The sequence below is a fragment of the Lycorma delicatula genome, chromosome 2 (assembly GCF_047948215.1).
Source record: "Lycorma delicatula isolate Av1 chromosome 2, ASM4794821v1, whole genome shotgun sequence".
Lineage (NCBI taxonomy): Eukaryota > Metazoa > Arthropoda > Insecta > Hemiptera > Fulgoridae > Lycorma > Lycorma delicatula.
In genome coordinates, this window is record NC_134456.1 from 147980895 (window position 1) to 148003634 (window position 22740).

At 29.6% G+C, this 22740-nt stretch overlaps 1 protein-coding gene across 13 annotated transcripts in view; it reads right to left on the reverse strand.

Moving 5' to 3' along the window:
* ATP8A (ATPase phospholipid transporting 8A1) overlaps positions 1-22740 on the reverse strand; it is a 453786-nt gene that overhangs the window by 219365 nt on the left and 211681 nt on the right. Inside the window, exon 1 of one of the 13 annotated variants that reach the window (XM_075356441.1) lies at positions 17828-17986. The exons of the other annotated variants lie outside the window; for them this stretch is intronic. Coding sequence (XP_075212556.1) covers positions 17828-17867 — 40 coding nt within the window. The 5' untranslated portion in view covers positions 17868-17986. Of the gene's footprint in view, positions 1-17827; positions 17987-22740 lie in introns of those variants that run through there. 13 annotated transcript variants of the gene reach the window in all.

Consider the following 22740-nt stretch of genomic DNA (forward strand, 5'->3'; position numbering starts at 1 on the left):
TATCTACTGTCACGTATTCAAATCCGCACAAAAGCTATCAACTTTTATTAGCATTCGAACCTAAGAACCTTCGACTTCGAAAATCAACTGTTAAAATACTTATTTGCAATGACGAGTTTAACCACTAGACCAGCCCAGTAGGCAAATTCAGGATGGACATCCCAACCCTGTAGGGGAAGACACCCGCCTTGTGAAGTTTCCGGTCGCCACACTGCCCTCCCGATCCTAGCCCTAATGGGCTTTAACGGGAGATGCAAGATGGACAATAGAATTTTATTTAGCAACAAGATGGTGCGCCTCCTCACTGGTATAATTCCATACAGGATTGGTTGAATGTCATTTCCTCGACCGCTGGATCGGTCAGCATGAACGTGATGACAGTTTTTTGTGGTGGCCCAAAAGGTCACCAGATTTGACCTCATATGATTTTTTTCCTTCCGGGTTTTATAGAGTATGTTGTGTATGAGCCTCCACTAATTACTGATCTACCAGATTTCAGACACAGAATCGAAGCGGGTGTCATGTACTGCAAGCAATGTTGGTTAAAGTACGGAATAAACTCTCCAATCGGTTGCACGTGTCCCTTCTTTCTTTTTTCTGTTTAGCCTCCGGAACCACGTAAGGTATTACTTCAGTGGATGATATGAATGTGCAAATGAATTGTATTCTTGTACAGTCTCAGGTCGACCGTTCCTGAGATGTGTGGTTAATTGAAACCCAACCACCAAAGAACACCGGTATCCACGATCTACTACTATACACATCCGTATAAAAAAAAAAACTGCCTTTACTAGGATTTGAACCTTAGAACTGCCGACTTCGAAATCAACTGATTTGCGAAGATGCGTTCACAACTAGACCAAGTGGGTGGTTGCGTTTGTCCCACATGACGTAAGGTGCACGCATTGAAAACTTGTAGGGAAAACCCGATATTCTTTTTTGTATATCTTTAAATATACATATACAGAGGTTCTTTACAAATTCCTTCCCCAACAGGATCCTTTTTTAATTAGCACCGAACGACAAACTACGGTTGGAAGATGAATCAAAACATAAAGAAGAGTTAAAATTTAATTGCTACGACTAGGCCTCGATCTGTCGACTCTTAAAACGGAAAATGACAGTTACCTATAAAGCTATCTCAACACTTAGGATGAAAATTAAGACAACAAAAAATTAAAACTACTTACACTCAAAACTGCTACGCAGAAAATTATTAGAAAACAGGTAGAAATTATATTAATTTCTGATGTTCGTAAAAAAGTAAATTATTAATTTTACCATTTATTGAAGAGTGTGCGACATCTGCAGAAGAACTACCAGCAAAACCGTCATTTGCATGTTTAACACCTCAAAACAACAGGAAATTTTCTAATTAAATTTCTTCTTTTTTACATGGAAAAATTTACATCTTTATTAAAAAAAAAATACTGTTTTTGAACCAATTTTTTTAAAAACGAATTTGATTTTTAATATAATTAAAAAAATATATATTCTTAGAAGAGTTGAAGACTTACTTTGCATACGAAAATTTTAATTGGTTTTCATGGATGTTTAGAATACAAAATTAATTAAAAATCATGTTTTTATATTTTACTCTTAAATTTATTAAGCATTTAAAAATAATATTCATATATAAATAAAATGAAATTAGAACATCCTTAGGAAAAGTTATTCTTCAATTTGAGATCATTTGAATTAAAGTATGTAGAATAAAAATTTATAAAATGTTAAAATCACAACTGGTCATCATAGTTGTTGGTAACAACTGCGACCTTCTTACATAGCAGACATGACTAACTTTATACTATGACCACCAGTTGTTGTGACCTCAGAAAAAGCTTTTCCTGAGGATGGTCGAATGATCGAAAGTGCTAGAAAAGAGAACGCGGACGAATTGTTGGTAAGGTTGAATTTCATTTTATTTATATATAAATAATGTTATATATCAATTGTGCCATGGTTAAAAAAACTAATTTTAAAATAGTAAAATAATTAACAAAGAAAAAAAATCAAGGTTCCTTTTCCTTACTTTAATGGAAAATTTGTTGAATTATAAATTAAACAATTTCATATTTAAAAAATTTAATTATGCCTATACAGATAACGCATATTTTGTTAAGTTTTATAAATATTTATTTTCATTATTAAAAAACTTTTGTTTTCGATAATAATTAGGCATGGATATTACTTTTTAAAACTTTCGGGAAAACTAATCAGATTTTAATCCACAATTTTATGAAATATATAAATGTGAATTATCAAATCATAAATTAGACGTTAATTTTACGTTTATATCATTCAAATTACTCACTATTCCGTACAAAAAAAAAAATTAATAACTATGATTTAGGAGATTAACAATTATGAGAAAATTTAGGAGTACGTAACGTTTTTTTCCCTTATTTTTTTTTACAAGAAACAATTATAGAATTCACAATTATCAATAATACTCTTAACTCAAGATCAGAATTTTACGATTTATAATTCTCGATTACTCAATTTAAAGGTTACAGTGAGAAAAGGAAGAATAAAAATTCTATTCAACATAAAAAGTGGTACATAAAAAATATAATTTCTTCTTTTGAAGATGTATAAAATCGAACAGCTCTTTAGTTTTTATATCACTACGAAATGCAAGCAGTAAAAGGTACCGCAAGATATTCTCACAACAAAAAAGATATCGTGTTGACAACAAATAAAGTTTCTTTTGTTCCTCAAAAAAATAATATCTTAGCCTTAAATTTTAAATCCGTGGTTTAACAAGTAATTGTATAGGAATAGTAAATAAAACTTAACTAAGAAACTTTAACTACTCAATGATGAAACTCAACTATTTTAAGTAAGTAAAAATTTGAAATAAAAAAAATGTTTTAAATAAAACAAAACTAAGTTAAATATTATTAATATTATTTGAAAAAGGGATACTGAAGAATTTTTTTATTATTTAATATAATAAACTACTCCTCGATGCAGCTTAAATTATTTAAGAACAGAAAAAGTAGAATCATTTTAAAGTCTAGTCTTCAATCCTTGAATATGTAACATATTGATAAAAAAATAAAAATTTCTACATTATGAAAGAAAGCTAGAGAAAATCAAATAAAAAAATAGTTACCGATATTTTTAGTTCTAGTGAAATATCAGATTAATTATTAATTCAATTAATTCATACTTATCAGAAAAACAGTTAATATTTAATAAATTACAAACTTTAAATTATTATTAAAAAAATCTGATGTGGACACCACATGACTTCCTCGTACGCCTGTTAAATTACATATACACTTTTTTTTTTTTTTAAACAGAAAGTACATAAAATTTTATTTCATTAATATTTTCTGATATTTTTTCATTTTTTTTATTGTAATTATTGAATTATTATTTACTGTAAAAATCTTTTACAATCAGAGGTTAAAAATTATTAATAAATATATTTCAATTAAAAAAAAAAGAGATGAAGTCCGATTCGAACCGATGTGCCTTCCCCTAGATCAAATATTTCATTAATTAAAATTTTATTTGGTTATAACCCTGCAACCAATGAAAATAACTACCACTTACGACACATCGTTGAAAAGTTCTCAATGAGAGCTTATTACTACAGTTAAGAAGGTCCAAAATCCAATTTTGTTTTTATTTTTTACTTTTCTGGACACTTTTGGTTCAGTCGATTGCAATCAAAAGGGGAGGTGCACAATTAGATGTTAAAATAAACCTAAATCCAAAATTTCAACATTCTTCGGCTAATCGTTGTTTAGTTATGCGAGATACGTACGTACGTACAGACGTCACCCCGAAATTAGTCAAAATGGATTCAGGAATGATTAAAATGGATATTTCCGTTTAATCTGATAACCGAAATATTTCACGATGACAATACTTCCTTTACTTCGTACAAAAAACTCAAAATGCCAAACATGACAATGATTAGAACCTAGAACCTATAGAAGTCGCTACCTATCACTCCACCACCGAAATTAACATCGTACATTTTATTTATATATATATAAACTTTTGAATTGACGGTGGTTTTGCAGTCTGGGTTTTGTGAAACACGAAGATATGTCGAAATTTTCTCGAAGTCGAATCATGGTACCCATTAAAATAGGTAGCTTTCTTATGAAATCTAACTAAATCACCCTCACCTGGCACTCGGGACTTTTCATTTCATAAATTACATGCCAATTGCAATAATTTTCCCAAAGTTTCATTATACACCTAATTAATTCCATGATAATTGTTTAATTAATACAAAAGCCAATTTTTTTTAATAAGTTTGTTGTTTTATCGAAAAATGTAATTATTAGTAGATTTTGTTATGAAAAATAATACGGAAATGCCAAGGAAAAATTTAGCCAAAACATACAGAAATCGTTAAAAATTTATAAAAAAAATAGGTATGACAAACAGAAGTTAAAAAGAAAGCCTACAAACATATTTTAAGGTAAGTTAGAAAAATTAATAAACTCTCATATCCTATTAGCAATATTAATGTCTACAAGACATGCGACACTTGGACTGCACACAGATTAAACGTAAATATTTAACAATGGGTAAAATAATAAAAATTGACTTCAACTCTTCAAGAACAATAAACCGATTCCGAATGTCGTCAAAATAAAATATTAAATAAATGCAGGACAAAAGATCTTTTTTCATTTAGAAAATTAAGCAGTTTATAAACTTCATTCATTTGATAGTAAAAAAAAAAAAAAAGCACAACTCTGTTACCTAACGATCTACAAGGAAAACATTAACCGGGTACTGATAACGATGCAACTAGAGTATTTCTTTTAATTAAATGCGAATTTTAGGTCTCAGCTTAAAAGGAAATAATTCAACTTATAATTTATTAATCTGAATGCATTTTATTGTAAATAAGGTATTTCTAAGTATAAATAAAGATTTAAATCGATAAAAAATATATATTAAATTCCGGTAAATATATTATTAAAAAATAAATTCCGGAAGAAAGAAAAAATTATGGACTATCTAAATCGAATGGGTGATATTTATCACACACTAAAAATTTAACTGGGAATGAGAATTGAAAGGAGACGGACAAGATGAAAGGATTCTGCTTGGGGCAGATATTTAAAATTACACTCTTAGTTTTGATTAACAGATATTGAAAAATTAAAAAAAACCTGTTACTTTATTATTGATAAAATAAGTAAGAGAATGTATATACTAATGAAATACTACCATTATTACGTCACAAATGCGTTAATAAGTAAACAAAAATATGATTATGTTAAAATATTCACCTAAAATCTAAAGATACTCATTATTAAGCCAAACTGTACGATATTAGGAATCGATGAAGGAACGCATTTAAATTTAGACAAAAAAAAAACGATATGATAATACTGTGTACGGAAAAAAATAGTAGAAGAATAAAAAGTTTTTGTATCTTTTTAAGTTTACTTGAGAGCGGGAATCTTATTGATTCCAGTCGCAATACGACGTCTGTTATGGAAATAGTGGTGAAAATCGCTCGTTCGATTCTACAAAAAAAATTCAACAATGTTATTTAAAGCTGCTCAAAAGTTTATAAAAAGATTTGCGCGTGTCTTACTGTTTATAAGATAAACTCCCTAAGGAAAAAATAATTTAATTCACTAAAATAATAGTTTACAAGCCAATCTGTTACTTAACAGTAAATGGGCTACTCTTCTTATAATTGCACTGCATAAAAAAAAAATTCTTGCGATACAAGAAACACCGATTAAAGTTACTTTCACTGAGAATAATGATGTAATACTTACCCGGTTACTCTTTTGTCAATCATTTTATTAAAAGGCATTAAAAAAACGTTTTTTGACTCAAAAAACCTTCAGGCCTATAACTCTAACCAAAACGGCAACATTCAATATAAAGCTAGTTTTAAAAGTGGCCTAATGCCGAAGAACAGTTCGTTTCGAGGTAGGAGCATTTGTTAAATTTTCTTTTTCTGTTTAATGTTATGTTAATGTTATTTAAAGACTGACTACTTTGTTACATCTGGTATATTACGACACAGTGTTAAATTAAATACTATATGTATATATATATATATAGACTGACTTTTAACATAATATTTACATTTATTATAACGAGAAAAAATTCCAGTCAAATGAAATTTTTTAACAATCCTAACTTCTCTAAAAAAATAAAAATAATTTTATAAACAAAAACAGAAAATAACAGTAAACATATTAATAAAACATATATCCTATAAAAAGAAAAATTAAAAAAAAGATGAAAGGTTATTTAATGTATATAATATTGCCTTTGCTGTTAATTTACACATGACATTACAAAGGCTTACACAAAGGTTGTTTTACCGTATTTGAATTGCACGATATCGCCAACAAATCAAATAAAACTTTTTAAAAGCTAAAAAAAAAAAATTTCGGCAAGAATAGCTCCTAAAAAAATATTTAACACAATGAATTCATAAAAGAACTACAATAACTTCCCCTTATTTTTATTCATTTAAATTAATTTATTACAATACAATTACCTTGTATTCATGAATTAATAAAATATACAATTAAAAACTCAAAGAGAAAAATGCAAAACATAATATTAGAAGTAAAATAAACGTATAAGTATGTAATACAGTAGTTAAATTCTTGCTAATGCGAGTCTGCAGGTCCCTCGGATTATTAGAAATGTAGTAATTCTGATGAGCAACTACAATTCTGTTCATACTGTAACATACCATAGTAGATATGTTTAGTATCAGGAAAACACTCCATCTTAATATGTAGAAAAGCGGATCTGGACAGCAGATGACCCGTACAGGTTCAAAGTCCGCGCTGCGTTATCGGAACTCTAGTCAATTAACTATCAGTTTGGAGTTATGGAGACCTGTTCAGATGCTAATCCGTTCTGTGGAGAAGTTAAGGTTAGACTTTTATCGAAAAAGGTTATGAATAGATTACCAAGGTATGGTAGAACTTAACCCGCAGGTCAACACCGAAAATATTTCTTTGTTTTCTATCATCAGTAATACTGGATTCTTATAGTACAATGAATGACAAATTCATAGTTTGGGTGAAGCTTAAAGACGTTGTTGGTTTCTTTTTTCTTCTCTTTGAAAGTCGAAACCTTGTACCACTTTTCGAATATATCTCTTTTCGTTTTACTTTCACAAATATAAAAAATAATTTCATAATAAGGCATTGTAATTCATATTACATATTTAATAAATTACAGTCTACATGTTACAATAAATAATTAATCTTATGATTTTAGAATTTATACAGAATCTAAGTTACAAGAGACAGATAGTACGGCGTATATAAAAGAAACAGTAAAATAAAAATATTATGGTTAGATTTTCATATAAATCATATACACTTACATGTATCAGTTTTATTTTTCATCCATAGTTATGGATTAGAATCTTGATCACGCTTGGCAATTTTTATGCGCTACAATCATCATTGCATATAAAAAGAGGGAGGAAAGTCTACCATTACGATAGAAAAGAAAGAAAAAATTTTTTAATATCTAAAACTAGATGGACATTTCGATGGTTAAAGGATCATCATCCCATCCCCGTAAGGGAAGTCACCCCCCCCCCCGTTCGTTGCTAGCACTGTTTGGTTTTAACGGGAGTCGTCTATCGCCCTCTGACTTTTTACATCTCATAGTAATAAGTCTGGCCTCGTTGGGATGCCACCGACGTAAATGCATCGGTGATTTATTAATTCAGCTTTTGCCTTCGCTGTAGGCCTCGTCCGGATATCTTGAATGTCTTATCCCTCTGAACTAGCTAACCGATTTCGCGGAAGCACGAACTCCGCGCCTAGTTCTACTTATTATGAGCCAATTTCGTGAACGTCCCGTAAATCGAGGCAAATTAATCACAACATACCATCAAAGATTAACATTACTAAAAGAATAAGTAGAAAAGATACGAATAAAGATATCCTTAGAAAAAATAGAATTCGTACTACGTACATCAAATCACCCCCCCCCCCAAAAAAAAAACACTTAAGGCAATGGGAAAATTATAGGGGAGAAAATTGAAGTCAATATTTCTGAATAAGAAGCCACCAGCTCAAGAATCAAGAAAATGGAACTAGGTCTTTCAATTAACTAAGAACACCTACAATAAGAAATCGATATCATTGAACACTAAACTAAGACATTACGCTATAATTGTTCGTACGTAAACTCTACATGCACCTGAATCTGACATTTAACGAGAAATTTGTAATCGATAAACTACAAAGAAAAGAACAAAGTATACTCAGAAAGTCCTAAGGCCAATCAAAGAGCGAGAAGAAAACACAAGACACAACAATAAACGTAGAGAAAATGAAAAATAGAGAAATATCGGATGTTATCAGAAAAACAAGAATCGACTTCTACGGTAACATACAAAGAACCCTAACAAGCCGGTAAACAGGCTTATTTACATACTTTAAAACGCTAAAACCAATAACAACTTGATCAGAGAAAACTGAAAGAGTCAGAGAAGAACTGAAAATAACACAAAAGAAAATATCAATGAACATTCATCACCGAAAAAGGAATTGCAAAACATTACAGATATTCTGGAAAAATAAAAACAACGGAAGAAGTATACTTTGACAGAAAAAAGAAAAGAAACGCCCTCAGAAATGTCGAAGGAGACAAAGAGACTGAAAAAGTAAATCGGTTGAAATAACGTAGTCTGTACGGGCTAAAACGGAGAAAAATATTAGCCGGCAAACAAACCGAATCTACAAAACATAAAACTGGTACTTTTAGCCAGGTGTTTTTAGAACAATAAAACATACACTGATAATCTTATTTATCTCTTTTCCACATATACTTTTCCGCAGTATTTTTAAAAAATGATAGTTTAACAATCGGAATGGCTACCTAATTTTAGATTTAATAAAGCTTTTGTAAACAATTTTTGAGCATAATTTTGTTTTATGATCATTTTACTAATAAGTCCTTTTATAAGAAAATCGACTGACAAAAAAAGTTATAATGCTTTCCTGGTATTCATTATTTATCCTTATACAGTTAAAAAATAAATATCATGAATAAAGGTACCTAAGATTTGTTTTTTCGGGCGGGGGTAATTTATGATTGAATATATATATATATATATATATATATAGGCCTAAGTATAAAATTTGTGGCTCAAAAATCTCCAAAAATCCTAAATAAATATCCTTGAAATTTATATACGAGTATGCTGTAGTGTAGTCTATCTGAAATTGTACATGAGAAAATTTGATGATTGGAGTAGTTCTTGAGTTACGCTCAATTTGAAGTGGGAAAAATTTTAACGGGACAAGTTGATAGCGTGGCTCGTTATGCTACAAGTTGGAACATTGACGTTTCTTTATCTGCGGTATCTACTGTCAACAATGTTAAACCAAACTGAAAAAGTTTTAAAACCAAATTAAATTAACAAAATCGGTCTCCTCCCAGAGGTTTTTTTATGGGGTCCGTAGGACATGAAACGTCGAAAAATGCAAATAAAACCCACACCCCATTTTTGTGTGTGATTAGCATACTTTCCTTCGTACAGCGTAGTTTTAGAGCTATGATGCAAGGAAAGTGAAAATACATTATCAAAAAAAAAATATATACTTTTTTTTTAAAAATACATTTTAGGTTGTGAAATTATGTTTCAGGTAATTTTAAACTTAAAGCATAATAAAAAAAAAAACTCTTGAAAGCTCGACTTTTCGTTTCCGACACCCTAACTATTTCACATTTAGAAACGCACTCATATTCAGAGTAAAACCCAATAAATACGTTCGATTAACGAGGATAGACCCTAACACAAGTATGTAGTTTTAACTCAATATCCTCTCTGAATCAATGCATAAGCGCACAGAATTGAATCATTCAAAAATGATTCAATCAACCTTAATCAAGTTTTCACATGCATAGCTTTAGATAGACTGCCACAGCATAACTACATTACAATGAAATTGATCTGATAATTTTGGAAATTTTCGAGCCAAAAATATACATAGGCATATACATATAAATATATATAAGAAAATAATCTTTCGATATACATAACGTACAGTTTCTACGTTCAGGTCCGTATTTCGGATAAGTATTTCTACACAAAACATTTCACAACTTTGGTAATACGTTGACGGCAGAATCGGTACAATATAAAACAAGCAAATGAATCTGCATATGGAAATTCTTTTGAAGTTATTTTTAAAGCTATTTTAAAAGTTATTTTACATATAACAGAAATAGATAAAAAAAGTAAAAAACATAATTTAAAACCGCACGAGTATTTACTGCTGATAAATGTACGACACAAGTAGTAATAAATATTTAAATTTAAAAACGATATTCCATATATTTTATCAAAAGAATAATAATTATTATTCTTAATAATAATAATTATTAAGATATGAAATATAAAACTCAATTATATTAAAACTTTACACGTGCTGACGGTTTAAAATATAAAATAATATTTAATATTTTCAATCCACAGCGGCTAAAAAATAAGAGATATATAATCATACGATAACAAAATAAAAAGAAAGACATGCGAAAAAAAATCATCAACAAAGACTAACTATATGACGGCCTATACCATTGGATCGATTGAAAAAGTCAGAGAGACAAGAAAGCAATCAATCTACTTCCACGAGAGAAGAAGGTAGGCAGGCATGCAGGCCAGGCTATCGACACCCTGTAGGCATCACTTTCACCCTACTCTTTGTTCAATGAGAACAAAGAGTACAAAGCGTATGCTTTTATATACCGCACTGTTTTAAATCTTTGAACAAATTCTCAGAAAATTACATAAAAAGAAATATACCACTGATAACGTAATACCGCAAACAAATCCGTAACTACAACATACACGAAACGTGTGCACGCGTATGCTCGAAACTAATTAAATAAAAAAGAAGAGTAAATTTTAAGATAATATAAATGCAATAAAACAATTTTTATCAAGATAAACACAGAAAGCCTAGCTTTGATAATCCAAAGACGAATCTCATAATGATTAAAAATATACAGTATTATAAAATTATTATTTTCAATATTATCATACATATTTGATAGCCCTATTGTCGAACTGGATTTTGATTTCTAGTCTTTGTTTCTGAATAATCTAACTAAAATTGAATTTTATTACAAGGTATTGCAAAATAATTAGGTAGAATTAATCTATTAAAGTATTTAACAGGAAATGAGTCGACCAAATCCGTTTGTAAACACTGACTTACTGAAATTAAAAAGAATTTTTTTTTAGTATGTCATCAGATCAGCGACACAATTAAAGACCCTCAATTGTTCTTCATCAAAACAGCGTTTTTATGTAGTTCAGTGAACAAAATTTAATTTACGTTCAGTTTTAAAATGTTTTTTTTTTTTGCGGATTTTTATTAATGTAATCCTTATTTATTGTATTAGTGAATTTAAATTCAACATTTAGTTTAAATTACTAACAACATGATATAAAAATAGTGGACCATCAGCGACGAAGATAATGGTAAATAAGCAAAGGTGACAAAAGAGCTGGATAAGTGAAGCACACACATTTACTGTTTGAAAAACCCACTACGTTTCATAAATTAAAAGTTCGAAGTAACGTTAAATGGAATTTACTTCTTAAAATATGGAATCCATCCTTCAGCAAAGAAACGGTTTTATTAAAAAAAAAAAAAAATTGTTTATAAAAAACGACATAGAGACTTGAATCTAGACTTCTTGATTATGAGACTAGAATGCTCACCAATCGGCTGCTGTTAATCTATATAAAATATGCTACTTGAAATATTCGAAAAACTGTAAACGGAGATTACTACACCAAAATGGAGCTGAGTTGGAAGCTGCCATTTTGGATTTATGGTGTTGACCTATCCCACCTACGCTAAGCAAAAGGGCATCAATAAATTTCACTGTAAGCTGACCGTCTGTCCTTAAAAGCTAATAATTCTGTTTATATAATTAGACTACTATTGTCAGGCATATTACAAAAATTATTTGTACATTTCATAAACAACATTAACAAATATCATTTCTACTTTATCAAATCTACATTATTTAATCCGAGGGGCTGCAGTCTACATTAATTCGGATTGGCGAGACTCTACTGTGAAATGGAAACACTGTATTCCGTATTACTTACACAGTGTAATACATTAAAAGGTAAAATTTGGTACATCTCTCAACTAAACTCAAACTTCCTTTTTATAATAGGAAACGCATTCATATATTGTCGAAGATAGCTGTTATAAGGTTACAACAGATAAATTTAACACAACTATCAACTTAATTCTCGTGAACTACTAAATGTATTATTTTCCTAATGTGAACGTTGCAGCGTGTTCAACTTTTTTCCTGTTTAGCCTCCGAGAATCACCGTCAGGTGTTACTTCAGAGGATGATACGTATGTATCGAGTGTAAGTGAAGTGTAGTCTTTTACAGTCTCAGGTCGACCATTTCTGAAATGTGCGGTTCATCGAAAAGGTGTTCATTCACAACCAAAAGGTTCAGAATGAAAAGGTTCATTCTCAACCAACAGAGAACATCGGTATCCAGGATCTAGTATTCACTACCTTTACTAGGATTTGAACGTTGGAACTCCCGACTTCGATTTACGAAGACGCGTTCACCACTAGACCTAGACAGTGGTTTAGCGTTTTCAACTAGTGAACAGTAAGCAAACCCTCCCGTGGCACAATGAGATGGGGATGATATGCACAACATGCTAAAAAGGAATACATTTGTGTAGACTCACATCAACCTCCTGAGACGTATAGTTAATTGAACCCCAACCACCAAAGTACACAGATTTCCGTAAAAATCCGTATAAATGCAATTAATTTTTACTACGATTCGAATCTCAGAACCTTCGACTTCGAAAAGCAGCTGATAAGCAAATGATTTGCGACTACGAGTTAACTAATAGACCAGCCCGGTTGGCTAGACTACTAAACAGTAAATAAATTTTTCGTAACCGTATAATTTTTTAAATAAAACACGAGTTTCAGTAAATTATTTTTAATAATTAATTTTTCTGTATGACTTTTTATTTATATTTGAAAAAACCTAATTCATTAAAGATTTCAAACTTCTAAATAAAAACTCCTTCTTGCACATCATAAATCATCTGGGTTAGCTATCAACCACTAAAATACTGCTAGTTTTAACTACATATGTAATTACATAAATATTATGTATAGAATAAATTTTGCTTGCAGATATAAACAAATGAACGTGTTTTTATCATGAATGTTTACATAATAAAGCTGTGGGGCTTGAACCACTTTTTAATTCGACTGATATAAGACCTATGATTTTTTTGTTGGATATGACAGTTAACCCTTTAGAAGAAATTTCCAAAACAAAAGTTAAAACGCCTCTTTGTTACTTTAAAAGAAATCGTTTTACAGTTTTTTAACGTGAATTATATTATTTTTCATTTCAATTATACCCTACGTTATACGCTGTTATAATATTTTAATAACGGGATTACTATGTAAACCCGTTATTAAAATATTATAACATTATCGTAAAATTATTATATTATCGTATTTTCGAAATTGTTCGAAAATACATTAATTTTGCAATACAATTAAAACAAATACTAATTGTTTAAAACATAACAGAGTTCAGTTATTGGTGTTAATTGTTCCACAAATAAAATTGCCTGTTGAAAACTTAATGATAATCTTTTGCCGAAGTACAATGGATGCGTAATGAAGTGCTTGGTCGTGTAAAAACAGGTATAGACGGTGGTGGAAGATTTTTAACGACATGTCTATTTACAAAGTGAAGTGGAAGAGGTAACAGCGCAAGCGAAAAGTACAGATGAACACGCACCAAAACGAAAATCGGAAAAAATATACGGAGATGCCACTGTTCCGAATAAATTTAAGTATTCAGGAGTTGAAAGGCTACATATCATTTCTTCGGCAGAAGGGGTACAAGAAAATCGTGAGAACGTGTCCAAACTGTGGGCGTTATTGAAGATTAATGAATTGCCAAGATTCAGTCGTCAAAGACTTGAAATTAGCTAATTTGTTGGTGGGGATTATGTCTCATTCAAGCTGTTTTCCTTTTACATGGGTGCACTGCACATAATAAGAACGAATTACACAATGCTGCTCTGTTGCGAACGCTTTCAAGCTGTTTGAAACAATACGGGGCATGAAGAGTAGCCGGGAGTAAAAAAGAAGAGGCGAAATTATATGAAAATTGCATTCACCAACCAATTCTTGCTCGAAGCGAATATATGAAAATCAATGATATCATCCCAAACCCCAGAATTGCATTTGATGCTTGGAGTTGTCAACACTTTTTTATTTCGTTGTACGAAGTAAAGGAAGTATTGTGATCGCAAAAAATGCCGGTTTTCAAATTTCAACGTAAATATCCATTTTGACTAGTTACGGCGTGACGTATGTATCTCGCATAACTCAAAACAATTAGCCGTAGAATTTTGAAATTTTGGATTTAGGATTGTTGAAATACCTAGTTGTGCACCTTCCCTTTTGAATGCAATCGATTGAACCAAAAGTGTCCAAAAAAGCCCAAAATTTGGATTTTGAATTTTTTCTTAATTGCAGTAGTAAGCCCTCACTGAGAACTTTTCAACGATAAATTAGTGAAATATTTAGATCTTACAAGGCATATCTGTTCGAATCAGACTTCACTATTTTTTTTAACCTTTTTTCTTTTAATTTAAATATATTGATTTATTACCAAATCTCTCTGATTATAAACAAATTTACGATAAATAATTATTCAATAACAATAAAAAAAAATATAAAAAAAATATCAAAGTTATTAACGAAATAAAATTTTATGTACTTTTCATTAAAAAAAAAGTGTATTTGTAATGAAATAGTCGTAGAAGGAAGTCATGTGGTGTTTACATGAGATTTTTTAAGCATATGCTGAAGTTCGAAGAGGAAAGTTTAAATCGGGCAAACGCATGCGATGTTCAACAGCAAATCAACTAAGCTACGGAGAACCATCTTTTGCCGGGTGGGATGGGAACGCACGTAAAACTTTGTTAAACAAAGTTGATTTGTTGCGAGTGAATTTCAAAGCAGATGCAGAATGTCAGCCATTTGTCAATTATTTTACAAATTTCCGAAAAGTTGTCGATTCCTCTTTTTCCTCTGTTCTAAAGTCAGATTACAAGAATAATATCAATAATTTTCGCTTAAGTTATTTGAAATTAACATAACAGCAAAGGTTTACGCCGCTGTTTTTTTCCACGTTCCTGACTTTTGCTCCAGAACTAGTACGGGACTGGGCCCCTACAACGAACAGCCCAATGAATCAATGCATTCAGATTTCAAGCAGACTAGGAATAAGGGAAAGTTCGAACATTTGTTCCGAGTACATAAATAAGTTAGTACGAGCCTGTATCTGAATAAATAAAATAATCTTCATGTTTGAAAAAATTAAGAAAACCTGTAAATATTACTTTCAATCGAACTGAATATTTTAAATTACATTACAAATGCAAAATAAATGTATTCTCGATCGGTTAATATATTTATAATGCAAACTGATTAGTAATACTTTCATGTACAGTGAAATATTTAAAACTAGTAATACATCGTTGTTCCTAACAGTTGTTCGAACAGTGTTCTCTCCTTATTAATAACTTACTTACTTTAATTCATTGATTCTTAAACTTTTTCACCACCGCCCACATTCAGAATCAAAAATTTTCTAGCTCCCCAACATTTTTAAACTTACCACTGTTAAAAATAATAATTGCTATTGCTGTTTTTAAGATGCGCTCTTAAAAATAGCAATTGCAACTATAGTTTTTAAACGAGGCATGTCCTATTTCTGAGTTGAAACTTACATTTTAAATGAGATCAATTAAAACGCATATTTAATCATATTTGGAAGTATTAAAATTGCTTTTAATACAACAATTGCTTTTAATTGCAACAATAGTCAATTAGTCAATAGTAATAGTAGACTAATAACAAATAGTTAATAATATCAAATACAACAACAGTCAAATAGTTGAATAATAACAAATAGTCAACAATATCAATACGTTGCTTAGATCGGGAGTTATGTAGCATTAAAAATAAAAGTGGCTTTTTCTCTTTAAAGTGGAATATTTCAATTCAGAAAAATCGTAGAGACATACAAAAAGAGAAATTAAAGCTAGTCTTAAACTTTTAACGATTTTAATGCAGTTTACTGAAAAAATTTCGTTTACCCCATGCGCTCGATCAAACACGAAGAAAAACTTACAAATTTTTAAAACTTCTCTTCTTACTGTTTTTATTTTCTATTTGATAATTTTGGAATCTGAAGTATAATGTCAAAAAGTAGAGAAATTAAGCTTTATTTTTGTTTTATTCATCTCTGAAAGCCTCTTTCGATTGCAAAGTTGTAGTAATTTGAATACAATCATTTTTTATCATAAAATATAGGTGTCCCTTAATTTTTTGTATTAGTATAAAATCCTCGCATCTATAAAAGCGGACATGAAATGAAATCGCACTGTACTGACAGGCAACGCTGGTTAGAAGCATGCGTGTGTACCGTGAATACGAGCAAACGTCAATAATATTTTTTTAACCGCGTCAATCAAAGTTGGCTATTCGAAAAACAGTCTTATTTATTTATTTATTTCCAAATTAAATATTTAGCGACCAAGAATTATAACATAAATAAATCATAACACACGAATCGATCGGCCAAACTGCTTGTTTAAAATATATGCAGCTAATATATTTGGATTAAGAAATCACACGAATCGGTGAACAAAGGTAAACAGTAGACGTAAATTTTCTCTCATATTTTACCCCATAATTTGGCGGGTTATTATTGCGATATTAAGAGTGCTTTTATACGCAGTAAAAGCAGCGGCTCGGACTGTTAGTTACCAGTTATTCATGATGATATCCTTCTTGTGTCAACAATTAACGTGTAAAACGATTCGAAATTTGCGGAATAATTATAATCGCATCAATCAACCACCTATGTTATGGCACATTACAAATAAACCACTGCTTAGATTCTTATTGTGGTGTCAGCGATACACGAACGTAGACGTCTATGAACAAATTCTTGTTGATATCGTGGCGTATTGGTTTTCAATTTAAAAATTATAAATGCAGAATTAAACTTATGATTAAATTAAGTTAGCGAATTAATACAAACTGTAATTTACGGTTGACAAATGACGGAGACGATCCGATCTCTTTGCAAAAGAATTTAAGTTTAAAAAAAACTACTTTAAAATTAAAGAATATTGATACTGAATTTTAACATATAGGAAGAGCGACCCATACCTTCTAGATATGCACTATGTTCTTTTGGTTTGAAGTACCGAGTTTTAAAACATCACTTAAAAAGTAATTAATGATACGTGAATTTTTTTATCAAAGTATTTCAAACTGACGTCACATTAGCCGGAGAATTTTACTAAGCCATCCTTATTTTTCTCAAGTTGTTGATAAAATTCTGCAACTACAATCACTTAATCAGAAAAGGTTAAATAAGTACGTAAAATCCAATAATTAAAGAAAAACTGAAGTAATAAAATAAATAATAAAATGATATAAACATTTAAATAAATAATAGTATTATTCAATTTGTTTCTGATAAACTGGAGTGCATTCAAAACTACATAGTTGAAAACAATCATATATTTAAAAAGAATTTTTAAATTTAGCTTTTTTGTTAGTGGATTAATACAACTTAACCTAATTTATAAAACTGACAAGTTCACTGATTTATAACTAAATTTAATCTTATCACTTAAATAATCCAATAAACCGATAAAAAGTCAAATAAAATTTTCAATTAAAAAAACGGGGTAAAAAATATAAGTAAATCATCACTCACCTAACCAAGCACAAATTTTTAATATTTTACGAAGAGTCATAACAAAACACAATTCACCATTTAAAAAAAAATCAAGAGCTTAATTTAGAAAGTAAAATAAATTAATAAAAAACAATACAACTCGAACAGTCGTTAACACAGTATAAAAAGTGATAAAAAAATAACAAAAGAGAACTTTATAATTGCCATTCCTGTTATCAAATACCACTATAATTCTAACGAACAGGAAAACAATTTAAAAGATAAAAAATGACATGCGCACCACGAAAATAAAAAGTTTAGAAAAAAGATAATATTTAAGTATTATTAAAAAATATAGCATTTCATATCGATAATTATAATTTACTTTAGATATTTTATGATCTCCGAATAATAAAAAAATATATATATACTTATATGTGTTTAATCCTTTTTTTACAAGAAATAAAAATTAATAAATAATAAAAAATATCTAATAAGAAAATGAGAAAAAATTACAAAGAAAATTAATTATGTAATTAGAAAAATCAAGGACAGAAGTAGATGTTCTGGCTTACGCGGATGATATTGCGATTCTATCAAAAGAAAAAAAAAATAGATACAGCAAAAAGTCTGTAAAGACGGATTACAGAATTCTTTTGAAAAGACAGAAGTTATAATTTAGAAACAGAAAAGATAACAGTACGGGGATGAAAACGAAAACATGGAAAAATTAGAAGAGTTGATTAATTTAAATATATGGTTGCACCAACAGGAAAATCTACTATATATTTAAAATAATGATAAAAACAACTTATCAGATCTATAAAAATACATATAATAAGAAAACACCATCCATTACTACCAAAATAAAACAATATGAAACTGTGGTTAAGTCAGACAGAAGCATTATAATATGTTTACCATAAAGAAAGAACTCTGCATGAAGACTATTGAAAAAAAGGAACATTTTAAGAAGAATCCTCGATTAGTGTAAATGGAGAATATAAATTAAAAGCGATAAAACCTACACTAGAAAATTCAAAGAAGATCAACAACATTCAAAAAGAGAAGCTTGTAACATTAAAAGATTGAATGAAGATAGAGGAATATTTCGAAAAAAGAAAACAACATCCGGTTAAAAGAATTAAAGGAAGGCAAGGAAAATGAAAACATCAAAATTGAAGTTACAGAAAATAAGTGATTATAGAGAGATATGATAAAATGAATAAAGAACCCTCAGGCTGAAAGAAAACATAAAATCGGAATTTAAATTGGAGTGAAGAAAGAGAAAAGCACATTCATTTAGAATGAGAAAATATTGGGAAGAAAGGAAAAATGAACATCAGAAAAAGAAATTGTAATTGCAAGCTTATACGTGGTCTTATGAGATTAGAAAAAACCCAGATCCATGAAAGAATCGGGAAATTTGAGAAAACGTAAGGAATAACTAATGGGATCTTCAACAAAAATACCTTTCCATTAACTCATAAGGAAGACATAACACCACAATTAAAACCAAAATTTACGTAATGGAATGTTTAAACCTAAAATGTAGAGTGAAATAGAAAAATTAATAATAAATAAAGAAACAGAAAAATTGTATGTCCCACCACAAAAGAGAACGAAACCTGAATAAAAAAATATAAAAAATTTCGAAAAAATGATAAACTTTCAGATTTAATAAAAAATAAAAGATTAATATTTTACTGGAATCTTTAAAAAATAGATGGATGAAGAAAATATTAATTTTTTAAAATTAGAAAAACTAATATAACTTGATATAAAGTTACAAAAGGCTTTAAGGGGAAAACAATCTCTGAAGAAGAAATACAGTATAGGGAAATTAAAAAAAAAATTAATTTTCAAGCCTAAATCAAAAAATCACAAATTAAGATCCATTGATTGGTAAAACGAAACAAAGGAACGGTACAATAAATGATGAACGAATATTAGAAAAATTTAAAAGCGAAATAAAAGTTATAACGCAGTCCATAATGATCAAATTTCAAAAATAAGATAAAATATTTTTACCCATATCTATATGGATATCAAAAAAGAGAATTAACTGAATGCTCTAACAATATGGATTCGATTTGTTTTTATACAGTCCAATATTTATGCCGATCTGTAGAGATTAGCAAATAATTAATGGATGGAAGGGGGTTAATTAAATTTTACCAATATCTCCAAAATTACAGGTAAAAAAAACAAAAAAAAACAGAAAATATTCACAGAAACAAATATATCTGATGATAAAAGTAAAATCTATATCATCAATATTTTCTAAACTCCGAAGAGATTTTAACCGTTGCATGGTCGATATAATGTATACTCTAAAACAAACTGATTTTTAACACCGATATTTAAAAAAAATTCTCTTAGAATATGCTCTAAAAATATTAACACCAGAATTTTTGTTGGCCTATATAACAGCAATAATCCTGACTAAAATTTTTTTTATATCAAAACTTCTATTTTTTCTAGAAAAGTAAATTTTCCCAACGTCGAATGTAATCTTGTTTAAAAGAAAATTTATTTATTTATAAATCTGATACGCCGATATTTTATATACAGTTACAACTCTTCCAGCTTCCGAGAATAATCAGACAATTTTTTTTATAATTTTACATTCTCATTGCCCGATCAGAAAAGCCTTTATGAGTTTAGATTGGCAGGGAAAGGTATTAATATCCTCGAAGAATGACTGAATGCCCTAAAGAGTTACGGTTGATGTGGTGATAACTGGAAGCTGCTTGAAGATAGTGAAATTATGAAAGAATTATTAGAAATCTGATCCTTATCGCGAAAATTAAGGAAAATTAAAATAATGCATTTCAAAATTGTGAAGGAGCAGGAAAAAATAAGTGGAAGATAAAAACTAGAAAATGTTTCCAGAGCTATTAGAAGTGAATAGAAAAACTGAAACGGAAAGCATTTAATAATTATGGGGATGTACGTAAATGTGATGTAAAAATGCTAAATAAAACAAGGTTATTCAATACGTGTATGCTCCTATGATTTAACATCGTGAAACTTGGACGCTGTCAAAGGAAATAATACGAAATTAAGAGCAAGGGAAGTTCAATGGCCAGAAGTATGATGGCCAGAAGATTATTAGGAGATACAAGAACTAAGAAGAAAAAACAAAACTGGAAGACATAAATAGAATAATACTCAGGACAGGCCATATAACAAAATCCTAAAATGAGAGATGGTCACCGAAAATATTAAAATAGTATCCGAAGATGCTGAAGAGGTCTAAAGGAAGACTGCTATACAGATGGTAGACGATCTGGAGAGCGAAACTAGCAAGAGAATGAAAGTGGTTTAAAGGAGGAGTGTACGTCAGTGAGTGGAAGTATCGGGATTAGATGTGTACACTCGTATATCGTATCAAAAATAAAAAAATCTGACGTGAACATCACATGACTTCCTTGTACGCCTATTAAATTAAATACACACAATTTTTTTAAAATGAAATAAAAACAAAATTTTACTTCATTAATAACTTATATTTTTTCATTTTTTTGTTATTGAATTATTATTCATCGTATAAAAGTTTTTTTACAGTCATAGGTTAATAATTATTAATAAATCAATATTATAAATTTAAAAAAAAGATAAAAAAAAGAAGTCTGATTCGAACCGATGTGCCTTCTTGTAAGATCCAAATATTTCATTAATTAAAGTTTATTTGGCTATAACTCTGGAATCAATGAAAATAATTACCACTTATGACATATCTTGAAAAGCTCTCAACGAGGGCTTATTACTGCAGTTAAGAAAAAGTCCAAAATCAAAAAGTCTTTTGATTTTGGGCGTTTTCTGGACATTTTTGGTTCAGTCGATTGCAATCAAAAGGGAAGGTGCACAATTAGATGTCACAACAGTCCTAAATCAAAAATTTCAATATCCTACGGCTAATCGTTATGAGTTATACGAGATACGTACGTACGAGTTATACGTACGTACAGACGTCACGCCGAAAATAGTCCAAATGGATTCAGGGATGTTCAAAATGGATATTTCCGTTGAAATCTGAAATACCGAAATTTTTCGCAACCATAATACTTCCTTTACTTCGTGCACGGAAGTAAAAATGCTTGAATTACACGAAAAGGAAAATTTATTCTAATTTATTATTTTATTTTTAAACATGACTATTACATTAACATTACAAGGTTACTACGTACGGTTTTAGCTAAGTTGTTATGTAAGATTCTAATTATTTATTTATTTTGAAAATTATTTTTTAAAACTATAAGAACAAGTAAGCAATAAAATCATGTATTTCTTATTCTTCCACCTTCCTAGTATATTCAGTTTAAAATATTTTAATTTTTACTATTTTATTTGCTTAGGTGTTCTAAATTCATAACATCTTCTTCAAATATTATACACTTTAAAAATAAATAGATTACAACAATTTCATACAGGTGTTCTGCGACGTAATCGTGACCTATTTCTCTGTGATTATAAAAAGGAAGTTTATATACACAAAAATATTTTTGTTTCTATTTATCTAAGTTCTATCATCGTTTAATATTGTTGAAGAATTATATCGGAAAAAACTACTGCAAAAAAAATCAACGATTCCTGTCAAAAATAATTTAACAGTATATTTATTAGTATATAGAAATATAATACCATCCGAACCAAGAAGTCAGGAGACCCTAATTTTAGTGCCCGTAAAATTATGAACGATCTCTAATCACTCAACGAACACAATTTTAATTGCCGAGCGGGACGGTTACTACCTGAGAAAACCCAACCTGAAATAGACGACCGAGCTTTTTACTGTAGATAAGAAGAATTTACCGGTCTCTGTGGCGCGAGTAGTAGCGTCTCGGCTTTTCATCTAAAGGTCCCGGATTCGAATCCGGTTAAAGCATCGCATTTTTACACGCTACAAAATTTCTATTTCATCTCATCCTCTGAAACAATACCTGAAG